General features: G+C 39.7%; 1 protein-coding gene across 2 annotated transcripts in view; it reads right to left on the bottom strand.

Annotated features, from left to right (window-relative positions):
• luzp2 (leucine zipper protein 2) overlaps window positions 1–18,997 on the bottom strand; it is a 158,287-nt gene that overhangs the window by 12,108 nt on the left and 127,182 nt on the right. The window contains exons 7-10 of one of the 2 annotated variants that reach the window (XM_079340255.1): window positions 16,237–16,299; window positions 11,384–11,449; window positions 9,830–9,997; window positions 558–662 (exon numbers count right to left, since the gene is read on the bottom strand). In XM_079340255.1, coding sequence (XP_079196381.1) covers window positions 558–662; window positions 9,830–9,997; window positions 11,384–11,449; window positions 16,237–16,299 — 402 coding nt within the window. Of the gene's footprint in view, window positions 1–557; window positions 663–9,829; window positions 9,998–11,383; window positions 11,459–16,236; window positions 16,300–18,997 lie in introns of both variants that reach the window. The other variant, XM_079340254.1, reaches the window with a different exon arrangement.

Genomic DNA, 18,997 nt, shown 5'->3' with positions numbered 1-18,997 from the left:
CTTAAATGTGGGCTGATCTGTGTTTTTTGACCAGAACATGAAAAACGTTTTTTGATTTACTTTGAAATAAAAACATAACAGAAGTAAAGTGTTTGCAGTTTGAGAGAAAAGACTGAACCCAAAAAAAATCCACATTTTTCTTGAACTGCATTCACCAAAAATAGTTGCACCAACTCCCTCATCTTACAGTTACGTCGCTAACAGTACTTGTTGTTCTTCAAGTAACCTCTGTTGTCTAAGCATCAGTAAACCCAACAGGACTAAATGAACATCTCTACAAAGAGAGACGGAAAAACTCTCATGTGTTTGATGAGTTACTCATCCATCCATAGACTTATCTCTGAGTAGTGAGACGATAAAAACTTAAAACCAACAATGTTTCATCCTGCTTCAAGTTTCCCAATTAATGGCCCAAACAAAGACACTTGTGGAGTCAAAGTAGCCCGTGTGATTTCTGATGTGGGACTCGAGTAGGAATTCAGCGAACAGATGAACGTCATGGAGACGGGCCCTCGGGTCATACAGGCCATTTCAGTTTAATTACTCTAAAGGCTCACCTTTTCCATCTGGCACTCTTTGACTCCGCCACTCTCTCTCCTCATTACTCCGATGTTCACGGGTGATTTAGTGGCTGTGACAATTCTCTGCACTTTAGAGATATCCTGTCGGGGAAAAAAAAAAGAGAAAACATTTCAACTGGGGGTTGAAAATTAAAAGTGCAAATGGCTCGTTGATGCAGCGGAGGCTATGGGATTCTTCAAAAGTAAACAGCTCTGGCTCACATGTTCAACAGTGTTTAATTCATACTTCTCATTTAAACTATTTCTGCTCATTTATTGTGATTAATAACTAATGGCTGGAATAACTGTTTTATACCCTTCCTGCTACCTTTCAATAAAAAGAGCTCCAACAAACAGAAATGTTATATAACGCTAACCACTGGCTTCACTGGAATAACTGAGAAACTTCCATCTGTTTCCAGAGGTATGTCTCGTCTGTCAGAGAATGATAAATTAAAATTTGCGAGAGGATCTAAGACTGCTTACATGCTGATGGTTGGCAGGTCAAATGTTGACCATGATCCCTCATGGTTAAGGCTTTTAACATCAAAACATTTCCGTACAGCACTAAAGATAATGTGGAGCTGATGTTGATTTAAAGGTCTTTTTTGTACACCATTATTTGATTAAAATGTAAAATATGACACAAAGCAGAATTTACTCTTCACATTACCACTAACAGAAAAGTCACACGTAAAGCATAATGTTGTACATTCATCCCAGTGCTGCACATAATCAAATATTATTGAGACACAATACCGAGACCAAGTGCAATATCCTTACCACAGCAACTTTTTAATGAGGAGTGAAAAATGAGACAAAACAGAATTTTAAGGATGTTCGTCGTGGCGCTGCCGAGAAACTATCAGAAATGTTTGTAGAGTTTAGATTGTGGTCGGTGATGGACCATCCAACAGGAGCAATGCACCAACAATGTCATCCAAACAGAGACTGGCTGATCGCATAGCTCTAAATGAGTCGAATGATATGAAGCATGATTTTTTTGAACATTGTAAGAAAAGGGAACATTTAGATAACATGCACTTTATACATGGGCAAGACAGGTAGCAGAAGCAAAAAAACGACAACATCTCTTCACCTTTGTTAAGTACTTTGTGGGTCTGATTTTCCCTTAAAACAAATGGAAAAATTCAAATTGTGTGCATCGACGTTGCAGCCTCACGTGTATAACTTTACACCAACGTGCATCTGATGTCTCTGTAAACATACACAGATCAGCTCTGAGAGGAAAACAAGCTGAATTCTGGGAGACAGATTTAGGATGTACTGCTGTGAGAGATAAATGTGATGGACAATGATGCTTCAGTGGAGTCCAAAAAAAGAAGCTTGAACAATGTCAAAGTGGTGGGAGGAAAACAAGACGGACAGTCAGAGATGAAAAGTTCTCTCTGGGGATTATCGAGCAATCTATATCAGTAACACCTGAAATGTTGTCCAAATGATAAAACATGACTCCTGTGAGGTTGATGTGCTCTGAATCGGTGGTGTAAAAAATTCTCGGTTTAAGAGGCTGAAAAATAGTTAATAAAAAACAGAGATTTCAGGAGGATTACATGGCAGGCTCCCCTATCAATCTGTTCTTATCACATATTAGACACCCTCATTTGAATGCTGATGGGATGTTGCTATGGTGTGGCATTTTGGCAAATGCTACACCACACCAATTCGATCCAAAATTTGATTAAAAAACTTCTGGTTAATAAAAAGATGCCTCATTCCCCCTCCATCTTTATCTCTTCCTTGTGCATTAAATATATTAGGACGTCCTTCATCATGTTGGAAGGGAAACACAGTGTAGGTATGTGGAAGAGTTTGTTTTCTCTTAAGGAGAAGGTTGGTGGTTTCAACGCAAAATCCGTCAAATCTCAAAGTGTCCCTCGAAGATACTGCACCCCACATCCCTTCTTAATGCTAGGTCAATGGTGTGTGAATGAATGTAAATGTCTGATGAGATGTTTGGTGTTTAAAATTATTTTGCAAATGTAAAAAAATGTTTCACAGTTAGTCTCATGCAAATAAAAAGTTAGCGGACAGGCCTGCAGCCTGTCTTATTCTGGAAACAAGTTATTAGTTGTTACAAGTTATTACAAGTTTGTCAATATCTGACCCTGAGTACAGCAAGTGACATCTCCGCCCTCATCCTGAAAGGTTATGTGTATTATGTTTTGGGCAACTCAAGTCTTTCAAAAACACAGACTTAAAAACTTCTCACAACTCCAGCAGGAGGCCATCAGAAAAAGTCAGCTACTCTCCATGAGGCGACAGTAACGCTGATCTCATTCAGTCTTTATATGTTCTTAACTCACAATCATTTCTTTAGTTTTTTATAAGCTTTTACGTCATATGTCAACATATTTTTGTTTCACCCGAAACCTACATTATTCATTTGACGTACTGTTTCCAGATGCTGTTTTTTTAAAGGCCTATAGTAGAAATGCGTCTGCGTAAAATGCTTTTGTCGAATAATCATCTCCTGTATGTAACTCATTTTCAAATTAATTCTGTCGGTTGTGGTCAGTTTCCTGCACAGGACTACTACAGTACATGGCGTCTTTCTTAACTGGGTCAAAAGAGGCCTCCTGAGAGCACAAAACAAGATGGTTGCAAGATGAACATGAGTAATTTTACCCTGTCAATGTCAGCCTCCATTCCGAGCCTGTCAGCTGAAACAACATGTTTTTAGGCAGCTTCAGTGGAATTGGCTTGGCATTTGGAAATGACCACTTTTGGCTGAAGATTGCATGCATTATTTCTGAACTTTGACCACACCCCTGAATTTGCAGAATATGTCAAAGATAAGATGGATCAAGGACAACATTTAACACGCTGTTTGGTCCCCATCAAGTAAGTTTAAGTGCTTTATCTGAAGACATCCATATGATAGAAGATTCTGTTTAACCGAAGGCTTCATTTAAAGAAGAACGCATTGGAGAAACATGTAAAATATCCAATCAAAATAAACACATTTGATCATCTGAAATCTTCCAGTGTGCCATGTTTTGCACTTTTACTATGGCGTTGGTCTTCAACACTGGAGGCTGCCACATGCCTGTAACATCACTGTTCAAAAGTGGATGGCCTTCTTTCTATATGAATTTTGCACATACTATCAGTAAATTGAAGAGGGCATGCCATGATCTATTTGCTCAGAATGGAAGAGGATGCTAGAGATAACACAATGTATACATCAAATGGAAAAAGGGACTGTTTCATGACAGCTGCTGCAAGGTAAACCTATAGCAAAGCAATTGGAGTTAAGTTGGAGCCATTGATTTGCAGACATTGAGGGCCGGCAATAACAGTAGTTTACATAACACGTATTTGGCATTAAGCATTGCTTTGAGGACACACAGGGGCCTCTCAGGTAACATTTCATGTGTATGCTAGTGTTACCCATCGCTAAATGACCAAATAAATAAATGATGAATGAATCATTTTCAGATGGCAGGACAGACAACTCAAACATCATCATCATGTTTTGGAAGAAATGGTCTGAAAAGCACAATGAGCATTTCCTTTAAACCAGGTTTTCCAAAAGTCATGAGGGCTTGTTTTCAGTCAGATTTTATTGATGCATGATGCCATTATTAATTTTGATTCCTTGATTTCTTACTTTTTCAAACCAAAATTGTACAAAATATTCAAGATTTATTTTAGAAGAAGATTTACTGGAAATAAAAAATTGAGCAAACATGTGACATAAGTCACATTTTGTAGCATTATGGACCATGTAGTTCTTCCATCCAACTTCAACTTCAACAATGTAATTTTGCAGGACATTCTTATTGTTTTGCCCTGTTATCTCCTCCCTGGTAGGCAGAGATGAATATACTCTCGATTTATACAGACAAAGAAACAATCATAAAAGTAAATAGCAAGTGCTGAGAGCAGGGCAATGAAATGCCTGCTTCCTCCTCCGGCACAGTGCTCCCAGCATCGCAGACATCATCTCCCATTACTCTGATGAAAATTGCATGCTATCGGACCACAAGCCTTGGCGCTCTCCCTGAGACTGTTAAATATGAAGCAACTCCCTCTCCAATCTTGCTGATCTCTGCATCCTCACACTAATGAATCTTTCACCAGTAACAGCAGAGTGTTGTATGAGTGTGTGTGGGTGTGCGTGTGTGTTTGAGAGGCGAGGTCTTGGAGAGTCTTATCTGTAGCGTCTACCAAAGCTTAAGGCCCATTATGTTAAGTCAAAGTAGGAACGTGAAGCTCAAAGTGGATATCAGTGAGTGCTTGAACAAACAGCCCAACACTTACTCACTCTGGGTTTCCAAATCACAAAGCGGATTTTGGTCCATGTGTAATCAGAAAACCCAACGTGTGTTTTATATCACTGCAAGTGGAGAAAGGCTTCTTCCATATGCTTCCTACAGTCTTTTCCACACTGATGTTTGTGCCATAACACCCTGCTGAGTGCAAAAGTAATTGCCTTTTGATAAGCAACAATAATTAGCTCATGATTCTGACATATTAGCATATCTATCTGATGCACTGCTTACTAATACAGCGCTTTGCTTAAGCATTTACCCCCCCTAAACTCTGCCATATGTTGTAGCAGATGGAAATATAGTTTAGTGGGGTTTTATGCAGACATACACATTTAAAAGCATACTTAGATTAGATGCATCCAATAGCTTCAGGTTAACTTGTGCATCCAGCAGAGGTTTGCTTTGGACTGCCCTTGATCATTAATCATACATTAAAAGCCAAAAAGTCTTACGAAACATAAATTATTACAAAGCGAAATGTTAAAAAACGGCCTTTCAGGGGTGATGTAATGTAATTTGATTCAAATACATCAACTTTATTCATCCCACCAGGGACCCCTGGTCTGGAGCAGTATCTGCCTAAAAACATCAAACAAATCCAAATAGAGAAAACAGCGAATACAGTAACAGGGCTAAATGCTAATTGAGTTTGTTAAAAGAGCAAAAACATCTGTTTTCCAATAAGTTGGGCTGTTATAATGACATTTATAAGTTGTTATTTTGACACTGAAACTATGGTTTAAGTTCTTGATTTCCTATTCTCAGCGTGCAAATCTTCACAAAGTTTCAAAGGGATTGTAATTGTAATTTGTTTTATATTGTACATAATACGTAAGATGACATTGTGTGTATTGAGATGGCTTTAGTTGTCACATGAACTGTAATTAAGAACACCTGCTCACCTGGAAAAGTATTGTAAACCAACACTTAATGCTAATTAATTAAATGTCTAACATGCAACTTATACAGTAGTTTGTACACTGGACAGCTCCTTCAGTGACAGGTTTCTCCTGCCACTGAAGGAGTGTGAAGGAGAGATACCGCAGGTCCTTACTTCCAGCTGCAGTCAGACTGTTTAACCATCCTATGGCAATAATATTATGATATGGTGTTGCCTTGTGCAACAACATGTTCCACGATGTGCACTGTGTGCATGACAGCATTTTTACTGATGGTATTTTGTTAAAAACTGCACCTCTCAGCTATTTATATTTTTGGTTCCAGTTTTCCATTTCTATATTTTTTTTTATTGTGCACTATGTGGACAGTGTGTTTTCTTTCAGCGATCTTTGCTCTTTTGCTGTAACAATGTAAATGTCTCCATTGTGAGATGAATTACAAGAATATATTTTCTTATCTTTAAAAAAATATTTGTTGTGGAAATATTCCCTCGTCTTACACCGACTCTGCGGCAGGGGAGACAGGAGAATTACAAGTCTAATCAAATTATAACAGATTCTCTCTCTGATGCTCTTATTTGTTTTTATAGGTCATTAAGAGGCATCAGTATACTTTTTTTTTTATCTGTTTCAAAACCTTCCAAAAACTCCTCAAATTAGCTTGAAAGTGCAGTCTGTCTGTGAGTAAAGATTTGAGCTGATCATATTTATCTTTCATATTTTTTTTTACGTTTGCTTATTTATTGTGTGTTTGTGTGTGTGTGTGTGTGTGTGTGTGTGTGTGTGTGTGTGTGTGTCTGTCACTCTTGGTCAGGTCTCCATTACAATCTCCAAAAGCAATGCTCATGCATGTAAAACATAACAGTACTGGTGCCTTCATGCTGTAAATGGGCATAATGAACAGCACCATGGTTATGAGAGGGTTCTTGATATTTGCCTCTCTGTCAGTGGGCTGCTACCTCGCGTTCTCAGCTGTTGGCCGTTTGGGTCCTCTACTCACAGTAAGTGCTTTTGTGTGTTGTATTTCTACTGCTTCATTTGAAAAAAACTTGGCTCTGATTTAAACAACATCTGACCCACCTCCACAAGCACAGGCAGAGTGGACAGATGGAGCACCCCTGTAATCTTTACAGTGAGGGTGTTGCTCAGATTTATCAAAAGGTCCGTCAAAGAGTATGGCAGCTCGAGGAGATAATGGAGCTGGAAACGGCTCCCAAATGGAGTGCTACACTTTGTATGCTAATGAAGTGGAAAGTATAAACTACATTAGCATAAAAAGAAAAAAATCAACCCACGCCTACCTTGAGTTCCGCTCAGTTGTGGTTTCTATTGTAAGATGTTGATTTTGCCCATGTGCTTCCTTTTGTTTTTCTCACGCTTGTTATAATGGAAACATTTTCCTGTTTTACTGCAAACAATGACAAGGGTTTAACTGTGAACAGAAAGTGACAATTACGGATTACCGTCTCGTGTGATTCAACGGCAGAGGGACAGCGGTGATGCTGGTGAAAATGTTGGAACTGAAACATGACGAGAGGTGATGAAAAGTGGAAAAAAGAAAGAAACAAATCTTCTAAGTTGCATGTCAAATCTGTCCGACGCCATGAAAGATGAAGAGTAAATTGTGACTATACTATACTAGGAGAGAAAAGCCTCTTCATGACAGGATTGCTCTCCAGGATCATGGCAGATAAGGCTCCGCGCGGCTGTGGCCGACTTGATGTTTACAAAGTGACTGCAGCGACTCCTTTTCAGAAATCAGAACGAACCAGTTCTCTGATTGGGGCTGACATGACTGCTTGCTAGAGGGGAAAATAACTGTAGATACCTTGAGGTATATTTTCAAGAAAGAAAAAAAAGATGTCTTTATTTTGCTGCTTTTCACTTTCTATTTTCTTTGTGTTTTTTAGTCTGTTGAGTCACCGAAACACACCGAAGATATTGACTGTGTAAAAACCTTGACACACATTAGCTTTAAAATGTCCGAGTGTTTGACTGGGAAAACAAGAAACGATATCTACACTGAAGGCATAATCCTATTTTTACAACAAATCCACTTTGCAGTCAGCTTATTTCTTTTTTGATTCTTCTAAAAGGGATTAAATCCTGAGCCCGTAGTGGGGTCTTTATTGACCTTGACTTTGAAAGGCTCCAAAAACAGGTTGTGTCATGTTGTGTTCATAATTTCATACAGAATAAACTTTAAGTCCAGTATACATCAACTCACACAGTATCCCCAAGATATCGGGCCTTACCTCCACATACAGGAGCAGAAGAATATAAAGATTGACATAAATAACTTGGAGTGCTTTTTGATTTAGACACGTTATTATCCCGAACAACCTCTGGAAATGTGTTTGGCCAACTATTATATTTGTTTGCAATTATTGTCCAGGATATTTCTCTCCAGAGAGCGAAACTCAGGGCATCAGATTGACAAATAACTGCTGGAAAAAAAGGAGGTAATAATCGGCTGACGCTCACATTCATATAGCAGACAGTGCATTATGTGCGCTGTGATGTGCAGCGAGGTGAAGAGTATGGCGCCAGGTTATATCCCACCGTGTCACCAATCTCAAAGTTACACTGTGAATTGAATTTCAATCCAAAAGTGTTTACACGGAAAGGAGAGGAGGGAAGAAAAAAAAAACAGCAGCATGCCTTATCTTATCGAGAAAGTCAGAGTGAATATTATACCTCACCATTACAGAGGCAAATCCCAAATCCAGATTTCCTGGTATTTTCACTCTGCAAAAACAAACTTATCTTCCTTTCATCCTTGAAGACACTGGCTCTGCTGTGTTCACACTGAGGTCACTGACAATCAAACTGCCCACATAATGCAAAGCAACGTGAATGCTACAGGCGTTTTTTTAAACTGCAAACACTTTGACATGTCAGAGCAGGAAAAACCACAGGCGGAATAAATAAGAATAATGAGTCCTGCTCTCCATTTAGCCTTACCTGTTTCAGGGCACCTCTATTTTTCATGCTTGCTCTCTGACATGGCCGACTGATACACTTTTAGGGATTGGAGCCAGAGTGATGAACGGTTTTAACATGCATATTCTGCTTTGACAAAGAAAATGTGAGCAATATAAATAGAATTTTACATCCAGCCTTTTGTTGTGAATTCAAAGCCGTCAAATAGCACGGCCAGCCGTAGTCCGCGAAACCAAAGTCTGAAGTTCACCATAAAGCAGCATAAAGTCAAAGATGGAGGTAGAGTAGGAGGACAGCGTAACACTGAGTGGTTTGAGAGCAGCTCGACTCCAATCTGGTGGCGGCACCGATGCTCTCTGCTCTGCTGATGGATGTCAGTGAAGTTGCCAAAACCACTTTTAAAGTTAGCTACAACTTGATTTGCTGTCTCTCTGCTGTGATTGGCTATTGATCACTGATTGATTGTACATCTTAAATTGAAAACAACGCATGTGTTCACTCCCCGACTGTGTAGAAATCTGATAGTTTCACATCACAGTTGGCACAAACGTGAGAGACATATGATAAATATACCGACTGGTAGAAGTGTGGCACTGGGATGAGAAAAAGGAAATAGAGTTGAGGGTTGGCTACTTTGATTTATGGTCTCAGAGTTCAGACTGAAAATTGGCAGTATTTCTGCTTCCTTTCCTTAAAATGTGTCAGGTTAAGAGAGAGAGAGAGAGAGAGAGATAGAGAGAGAGAGAGAGAGAGAGAGAGAGAGAGAGGAATATTTTCTTCGTGGACTTTGAACCATTTTCAAAAAAGAAAAATAAACTAATTAAAATTTCCGAAAGTTTTCCGAAGTATTTTCAAGGCTTTTTGACCCCACTGTGAATAATATAAAAACTTTACATTGTATAAATTCTTTGATGGAAATTCTTGTTCTCATGACATTATTGCATGGCACATTGATGTCTCACAGTAATCACTCTGTTGTTCAAGGATCTCTTTAACACGAGATCTGTGCGAGGCTGAGGATACCACTTTAACACATCTTCACATAAAAGGAGGATATATTTTACAATAACCCAGGCGCTCTTTTTGATCGACATTAATCAAGATGGAGCTGAGAGGAGTGCTGAATTACCTTGGCATGTGGCTGTTGAAAGGTGACTCTGGAGCTGTTGATGAGTGATGAGTATCTGAACAAGTGGGTGGGGGAGGTGGGAAATCTGTGAGTGCTGCTGGGCTGGTTGTGCAGGACAGCTGAGAAGCAGATGTGAACTGTGTCCTTCAGCGCCTTTAGCTGTGACTCCTGTCCCCAAACAAGATTACACACACAAACACACAAACAAGAAGATCTGTAAATCCCTCCATCCCGTCTTTCATGCATCCACATGAGAAAATTTACTTGGGCATAAAAGCCATCGGAGGCCACGCTTTAGAGTGACTTTAAAGCAGCCGGGAAGCATCGTTAGGCGAGATGTGGAGCGGAACTCACCGGGGTAATAAAGCTGATGTAATGCTCAAAAGATCATTTACTTTAAATCAATAATAATAAGGGACAGAATGATTAATTTTGTTAATCTTCAGCCTCTGATGCCAAATCTCCTGAGCTGAGTCCCGGAATCACCTGTTTTCCTAATCAGCACTTTTTCTCCCCTTTCATTTTTAGCTCATCTAACTTGCCTCCGGTGACAGGGTGTCAATAAAAAACATATAAAAATAACATCATAACCTCTCAAATTAAAGCTGCTGCTTGAGCGCAAAGTGCTGAAGCTCAACATTTTTATAATACATCTTCAGGATTGAACATTACGTAGCATGAATTGATATCTAAACTGGGCGTCTTTCAAGGCATCATTTCCACATATGTCTGTACACTGTTTTTAAAGTTTCAGGGTACAGACAAGACAGACCAATATTGGACAATCACTGCAGCAAGTTTGATCAATAAACTTCAATAAATAAAATCTTTGTACATTTTATGATCTATTGCTTTGTACCAAGTATTTAAAGATTAGGTTTGTCAATGTAACCATCATTTATTAATGTTCTGTACACGTCAAACTTAATGACTAAATGCAAAAAAAGCACATTTTGTCAAAAGTTAACACTGAAACAGTCTTTTTGTGTTTATTTCTCTGATCTCTTTTTCATTTATTTTTTTTACGATAATCTTTTACAAAATCTGGTATTTTCGGTCACAGCAATCACAGACATTGGAGCTAAATCAAAATGAAAAAGCCTTTGGGAGTCCTGTTGGGACTGTTTTAATGTCTGATATGCATTCACACACGGAGCCGTTTTTCTGTAATCTGACATTATTTCATCTGTATTTCTGCACACTTTCATGAAGTTTACTGACCAACTGTCGCAATACACTGGAATTTATGGGAGCAGTGTTCAGAAGAGTGACCAACAGTTAAAGCCAGCAAAACACACTATGAACACATATATAACATGGCCTCTGCTAGACGCAGGGACAGACAGCGAACAACAAACAGCTGAGTGGAGCTCGAACTAACACTAAATGGAAGTTAGACCTTGAGGTCCATGGGAGACCACGCTCTCTCAAGTGGATGCATTTTTCTAACGTCAATCCCAACATAAAGAACATGTTCATGGTTAGTCACAGGTATTTCACTTCAAATGTGCTTTTTTTCATACGTAAAAGAAGTCAAAGTGAGCCATTATTCACCTTATCCAGTGCCGTCTTCTCCAGCTCTTCCTTGGCGATTGTTAACTTGTGCTCCAGGTCCATTAGCTGCTGCCCCTGCAGAAAAGACAGGACATATAAATTGGCTGAACCTTCTTTGTTCAGTGCAAACAAAGCATTTCTCCACATGCACGTTGTCTTCCCAGCACCATCAATAACACAAATCTATAGCACTGAGGATTAGCAGCCCTCTTATTATTTTGCCAATTGTCACTTTCATCCTGACTTTTGAAATTCTGCATTACGGCTCTGTCACACACACTAATACACATCGATCGAGCACTAAAACCTCATGTACATTATACGCTCTTAGCCCTCGACGATTCTCTTTTTCTCTAAACAGGAGAGTGCTGGGAACTCATAAAGCCTCATAATCACAGCTGCATAATACTGAATAAAAATCTGAAAGTGGTATTCAAATGCTTTAGCGAATAATACCACTGGTCGGTTTCATGACACACAGAGAAGTGCAGAATCCAGAGGTTTAAGCAAGTCGGATAAGCCCGAGTCAATTCAAAGCCACACAGAAAAAAAAAAAAGATCTGATCTGTCCTTTAGAGAGAAGAAAGGTTTAGTCCTGACAGCTCGGAGAACAGACTCCCTTAAACCATCAAACCCCTTAATGAGCATCATTGATACAGTTTAATCCCTGAGTCGAAAACACACACACACACACACACACACACACACTAAGATGTCTTTTTACTGTAAATGAGGCCGTCTAACCCCATATGAGGATCAGCTGAGTCCCAGTGAGGATTTTTTATTATTGATAGATTCATCAGCAAGAAGAAAAGAAACTCTATTTTAGCATCATTTGCATGCAAACTGTGTAAAACCAGCCTCTGTGATGGACTCTGAGCCATGAACTTTTATTGGGTGTCTTTTACAGGCCTCTCAAAATGATAAACTGCATGGACTTACACTCTTTAAACACTCAAGGTCAGCTGAGCCAACAAACTGCATCTACAAACTCGGGGTAAAAACAGTATGAGCAATGAGCGGGATTGATGGTTTTTGGTGAGTTTCATTGACTTATTGGGTTCTTCTTTTTTGATTGTAAAACTCCAGGAACAATGTTTTGGGTGATTTTATCTGATTCCCATCTCAAATCATGCCAGTAATGCTGTCATTTCATGATGAACATGTCTGTCACTTCTTCAGCTCTGCAGTCCCTGACAGATGAGTCGTGCTGTGGCAGTCAAGGACGGGGCAACTTTCAACCGCTCTGGGTTTTCAAAGAAGCCAAAGAATCAGATCCATCTCTCAGTAGTTCTTTTTTCATTTACTGGAAGTTTGGAACAGTAGCACAAAGTCATTTGTAGCTGTCGGGCTTTGCTCCAGCGGCGATCCAAAGGTGATAAAGTTTGAGGATGAGTTCTTTAATCATGGCACAAAGGCCTGTATCTCTAAGAAGCAAATGGCAGAAGAAATGGACGAGTTTCCTTAGACATGCATTTATTACTTGTTACATGAGATTATGATGAGTACTGATGGCAAAAGATTTTTGAGATTTTTGAGACAGAATATTGGATTATTCCTATTTAAGTACTGACAGTGTCTATTTCTTTTCAATTTTGCATAGAAGTTGCCAAAAGAAAGAATTTTCGATTTCCACTATCCCTCAGAATATAACACAAGATGCTGCACTTCAGCCTCTTGAAATCTTTATGTCCTGGGCTCAGAGGGAGTATTGCAAATAAAGAGTTCTGAAATTGGAGAACTCATCTCTGTTTTATACCCAGAAAAGTGACGACACAACACTTGTGAAGCTTTGCACCAAAACTTAATAACGTGATACATGATATTAGCTGCTGGCTTCCGCGAGAAACTTCAACTTGAATGATTGCTCAATCTCTAATTTACACAAGCACCCTCACCAACACTGCTGTGTAAAAGGAGAAGATATCACACAAGTGTACATTAGAGGATATGTTAACCTACTTCAAAACTTTTATATAGGGTAGTATTATCATGTATTTTATCTTCCCTGTATGTCTTGTATCTTATCTTATCCAAAGCACTGAATAATGAAGAGTGCATGTTCTCGGCTCAAAAGCACACAGAACAAAAGCAGCTGCTCTTAGTATGTCTTCTAAAGGGTCTTGAGGATGTGCGTTTGTCCGTGCATGCGTGCATGTGTGATGCATTATAGTGAGAGCCATTACATCCATTACACAGAGCATCATCAGCAGAGAGTCCTTAAGGACTGCGGGCGCACGGCCACTGACCCAGAAATGCTGACTTTCAGGGTTAGTGCCTCCAAGTCTGAGGCTCCATATTCCTGCACTGAGTCCATTATAGAGGTGTGGGGTCAGTCAGGTACTTGCCACTCTGCCAGACAAGGCGTGCAACTACATCAAGCTGTCATTTTTCTTTTCTGTTTTTTTTTTTTCTAAGCTGGAAGAGAAGCAGCTCTGGGGGTCCATTTAAAAGTGGACTGACTGAGGAGAGAGGATGTGAGGGATGAATGCAGCTCCTCTGCCAAAAAATATTGTCTCGTAGGGAAAAGCAGGGGAGGAGCTGTCATTTCCTCTGAAGGCTTTAATGTTATGGCTGAGCAGGTGAGAGGGAACCTGTCTGCGCGTACTCTTTACCGTTAAGTACTGGAACTTCAAGGAGTAGGTAGAACATCTGAGTTTGTAAATTTGATGCTAACACATGATGGCAACTGCTGTCATCATGCTAGCAGTATTAACATCGTAATTTTAAATTCAGAAACGATGTATTTTATCTCAGTAAATCGGCTTTTTTTTTTAAGTTAAGAGATGATAAGAGAATCTTAGTATCGCCAAAGACTGTCAAATAATATGTGTCATTGGCCATTTAGAGTGCATAAGGGCATTAGTGACGGTACGATGTATATACTTTATTAAGGCTGCTGTATTAATAAAGTTTATTTGACATAAAAACATCAACCTGAAAGAAGGCGTCAGCTGTCCAATCACATTAAACGAAAGAACACTTTACTATTTTACTGCCAATGACAAGGTAGTGTCTGCTGTGCAGAGTGCTGTATCCCATGGGAAATTTGAGACAAACCATTAACAGAGAGGTCACCTCAGTTCACCCGCTTGGCAAAATTGCAGGATTTACATAACCCATAACCAGGAAGTAAATGTATTCATACAGAATGAAGCAGTGTGATTTGGAACCCATTTGTACCCATTTTAACTTCTTCTCTCTATGTTTGGTGGGGGCAGCGTCCCAGCTCCCCTTATTACCCAATCACCACTGGTTTTATATCAGTTCATGGTATTAATTGATGAAATAACTTAATAAAATAATAATACAAGCAAGTGGAAAAGTAGTTTGCTTGTGCTTTCAGAGTTTAGATTTCAGTACCGGTACAGTAGTACTCAGCTTTCAGTCACTTCCGTTTTGAATTATCCCCCAGGGACAAATAACGTTTTTTGAATTGAATTTAAAGTGGGGGCATGATACTGTAGTTTAACTGGACTCTTTTAGATTAATGAAGCTCCCTGCAATGTGCCTGTCCTGTTTTTTTTGTACCACCAAGCAGCTGTATATGTGTCCTTTGAAATTGGGCAGCAAAATGGGGTTTTTTTGTACAACAGTTGTCATAGCCACTTTGATTGCCTCCAGGTCAAGGTGCTTTCACTGACATGCCCCCTGTGAAGCTGATGAAATTTCTGTTTCTTGACTGACTGTCCTCTGTGGCTACTGCTCCCTTCATTTCCCCCGCTGGGCTTTTGATCACTGCACATGTGGAATACATATGAGTTTTCAAGGAAAAGTCACATGGGGTCAGAGGGACATGATGCATTTCCCTCTGGCTGCCATCAAGCAAAAGAAAAAAGCAGACTGTGTGTCATTCCCCAAAGATGACAGATTTTGCGAGACAAAGAGTGTTATAAAATTAATCTAATCCTTCTGCAAGCGCATAATGTTTTGAAAGGTCCACATTAAACGCTTGCTGACATTGAGGAATAAGGTTGTGTTGGCTGAGTGACTGATGCAATTTAGAGACAGCGATTTACTAACAGCAAACAAGTCAATGCATCCATCATTCACAGGCTGGAAATAGAACCACCAACAGGACATCCAGGGACAATATATATTCAGGCGTCAGGGCTTGGTGCCTAAAATTCAGCCTGTGAGGATTGAGCCCCCTTCTTTAATCATCCTATCTGACAAGGGTTTAGGAAAGATTGGTCCAAAAGATCAAAACATACATTTAAGAAGGGGAATCACAAGATATTGTAGCAGGAATGACATTTGAACACTGCAAACAAGGCCTGAAAGGTCAGTGAATAAAGCAAAAAATGCCAATAAATATGATGTAAGAACCCAGTTCTTATTGAATATTGATAGTCCTGGAAACAAGAGGGGCTGTGGAGCACGGGCATTCAGGTAACAATACAGAGTATTCTCTTGATGGCTGCTCCTTGTTTTGGGCTTCCATTGGCAGTATGTGAGCTGGAGACCAATTTCTGGTGTCAACTGCATACAGCACTGCACGGTGTCATGTGTAATTTGTGTCTTAGTGATCCCCCTTATATGATCTAATGCATAATTCTGTATGAACTTCCTCCACAGCTGTCCACATCATTTATCCACATAGTTTGCGTGATTGAAAGGGATGGGATGAGTCTTGCAGAGGGGAAAACAGAGGACAGCAGTATGTGAACCAACCGACTTTGCAGGCTGCAGATTATGAAAGACTTTGTGATTGCTGAGTGAATTAATTAAGAGAAGTCCCTGTGATTGGATCATGGTTCCAAGGTGGTCTGAAGTACCTGTTTACTCCTGGTGTGGAGCTACCATAAAGCTACCCCTAAGACCCCCCCACCCCCCCTTCAGTTTGAACTTACCTTAAAAATTAAATCCTTTTTCCCGTACCGCAGTTCTTTCAGTTGAGCCTGGATTTTTTTGGACTGCAAAGGAAAGATAAGGAAATAAGTGTTAGCTTATTCAAATAGCGAAATTGGTTTTAGATCACGTAGCAGGATTCTGCCAGCTGCCGCAGAAGACTCCTTTGTGAGTGTTCCCTGGGCAAAGCTCTGGCTTAAAGCGAGGCTGTGGTGAGAGGAAGAAAATATCAAATCTCCCCTTCACTGAACTGTATAGTCCACACAATGATGCAGTCATGCACTGGCTTCTTGCCCACTGTCTAAACCTGAATTCTCCCTCCCACTACACACATTACCGCCAACATCACCACACACATGCAGGTTCCCTTCACACCGTGCTCTTGCCTGTCAACTGTAAGCAACACACACACACACACACACACACACACACACACACACACACACACACACACACACACACACACACACACACACACACACACACACACACACACACACACACACACACACACACACACACACACACACACACACACACACACACACACACACACACACACACACACACACACACACACACACACACACACACACACACACACACACACACACACACACACACAATCAGAGCAGATCTTTACAGCCGCCCCCAAACAGACACGGTGACCGACTCTGCCTGACATTCACTCTGCTGCTGCACATCAGTGGGCACACGGAGCACAGAGGCTGTCTCCTAGATAGCTTGATACACAGGCATCCTCAAAGCTGCTCATGATGTGAGAGTGAACACGGAAAGCCTCCACACGGGGAATCAGCATCAGCTCAGATTTCTCTCCCTGTCTTTAGACAGACTGGAGGTTGTCAATTGTCACAGAGATTGTAAATAGCTGGTTCACTGTGAAGCCTTACAATACTGTATCTCAGTAATTGATATTCAAATGGAGTGGACTGACTTAAAGTTGAAAAAAAGATACGAATCGTCTGGGTCTCATTTTTCAGAGTGATTGGAGCTAACATGAAAGAACATGATAACATTAATTTCATTCTATTCACCCACTGTGATATTTAGATCTAAATCTCTGTTTTCCACATATCAAGGTGAGGCTTTTTCATGAGATGTAGTCCCCTTTATGATGTATTTTCATCTGCAGAGAAATAAAATAAATACCACAGAAATGTTGTTCTGCAGACCTCCACTCTTCAATAAAATAAACATCTCCAACATAATAAAATAAAGGGGAAGTCTGAGCAGACTGATGAGATAACTGTCCGTAAAACAGCTGGTGCTAAACCATCTTGTTCAATTGTCTATTTGAGGTCTTCTTGGTTTTCAGCATATTTTTTGTCTCAATTTTTTCTTATGTCTAATGTTTTTCAATTTTGTATTTGCATCTATTGATTGTTGTGCAATTAGATTACTTAAACGCACAGAATTGCTGTCAATTAATACAACAACAAGAAATGACGTTGAGGCTGGCGAGGAATCATGGGAGTGATTCTCTCTGCTACTTAAACCCACCCATCATTAAAAGGAGTAACGGGCAAAACAGACCTGAGGAAGTGATAATGTTTACTGACGATTTGTCCAAGTATGATTTACATGACGTTTTCATAACAACAGACTTCGACTTGTTATCTGCTATTTCCTTGACATGATAAACATGTCCTGTCTGTAACGGCGGCCACTAAGAAAAGACACGTCCCATTATAACTATAAAATCAAGGATTTCTTTGGCTTTCAATGAAAAATATTACTTAGAATTAGTCAATGTTTAATGAATTTAATTACTTAAAAGTATACACTCTAATGAAAATCTATATTTCATACCTTTAAATAACTTTAACTTTATGTGAAATAATATCTTATTATAAGTCATAATGCTTGGCTAAAAAGTTGGCCTGGAGCAGGTAAAAAAACCCAAAAACAAACAAAACACCAATATCAAAAGAGACTTATCTATGAACAACATAGATGATGGATGTGACCTACTCTTCCATAGAGAAGTGAAAACTGTCTCTGATAGCCTGTAAACTCTTCTACTCGGGATATGTTTGAACATCCTTCCAAACAATGTTAAGTCATTTTTATCATCTGAGATTGGATCAAGGATCTTCCAGTTATTCGACTTTGCAGATACTTTGCCAGTGGTTTAACAGCAATCTTTTTCTAATACATGTTCTACATGTACGTTTTCTTTTTGTATGTACATATCAAACATCTCTCTTTTTAACTTTCTGTCTATCAATATCTTTGTCTTGACTTCTCTCTATATATCTCTTACTTCTACCAATCTATCCAATAGCTGTTTTTTTTATCTGGCTGTCTATCTCTATAAACCTCTGCTGTTCCCCTTTCTATCTCTCAGTCTCATCCCATCTCTGCACTCCCTCGACACAGGCAGTAAAAAATGTGACATGAGGTCTAATCTCTCACCAAAGCACACTAAACACGATACTGAGGGACACATTCACTTCAAAGGGTTTTGTGTACTTGACAAGCACCTGTGCCCTTTTTTTATTTTTATTTTTTTACGAGATTCTTTATCTCGTTATTCTCCGACCCAGGGTGCCGCCATGTCCCAAGACAGCAATCTGTGTTGCGTGTAACTGGATTCAAAAATGACATCCTGAGGGCTCCTAATATAAAAAGGACAAGGTTAAACAAACAGAGACATTACTTGAAAACTCCCAACCCCAACACACACACACACACACACACACACACACACACACACACACACTGTGAGCTGTGTGTTTGAAT

The sequence above is a fragment of the Symphodus melops genome, assembly GCF_947650265.1.
Source record: "Symphodus melops genome assembly, chromosome: 3".
Lineage (NCBI taxonomy): Eukaryota > Metazoa > Chordata > Actinopteri > Labriformes > Labridae > Symphodus > Symphodus melops.
The sequence above is the reverse complement of the archived record's forward strand: the minus strand, read 5'-3'. Positions and strand labels throughout refer to the sequence as shown.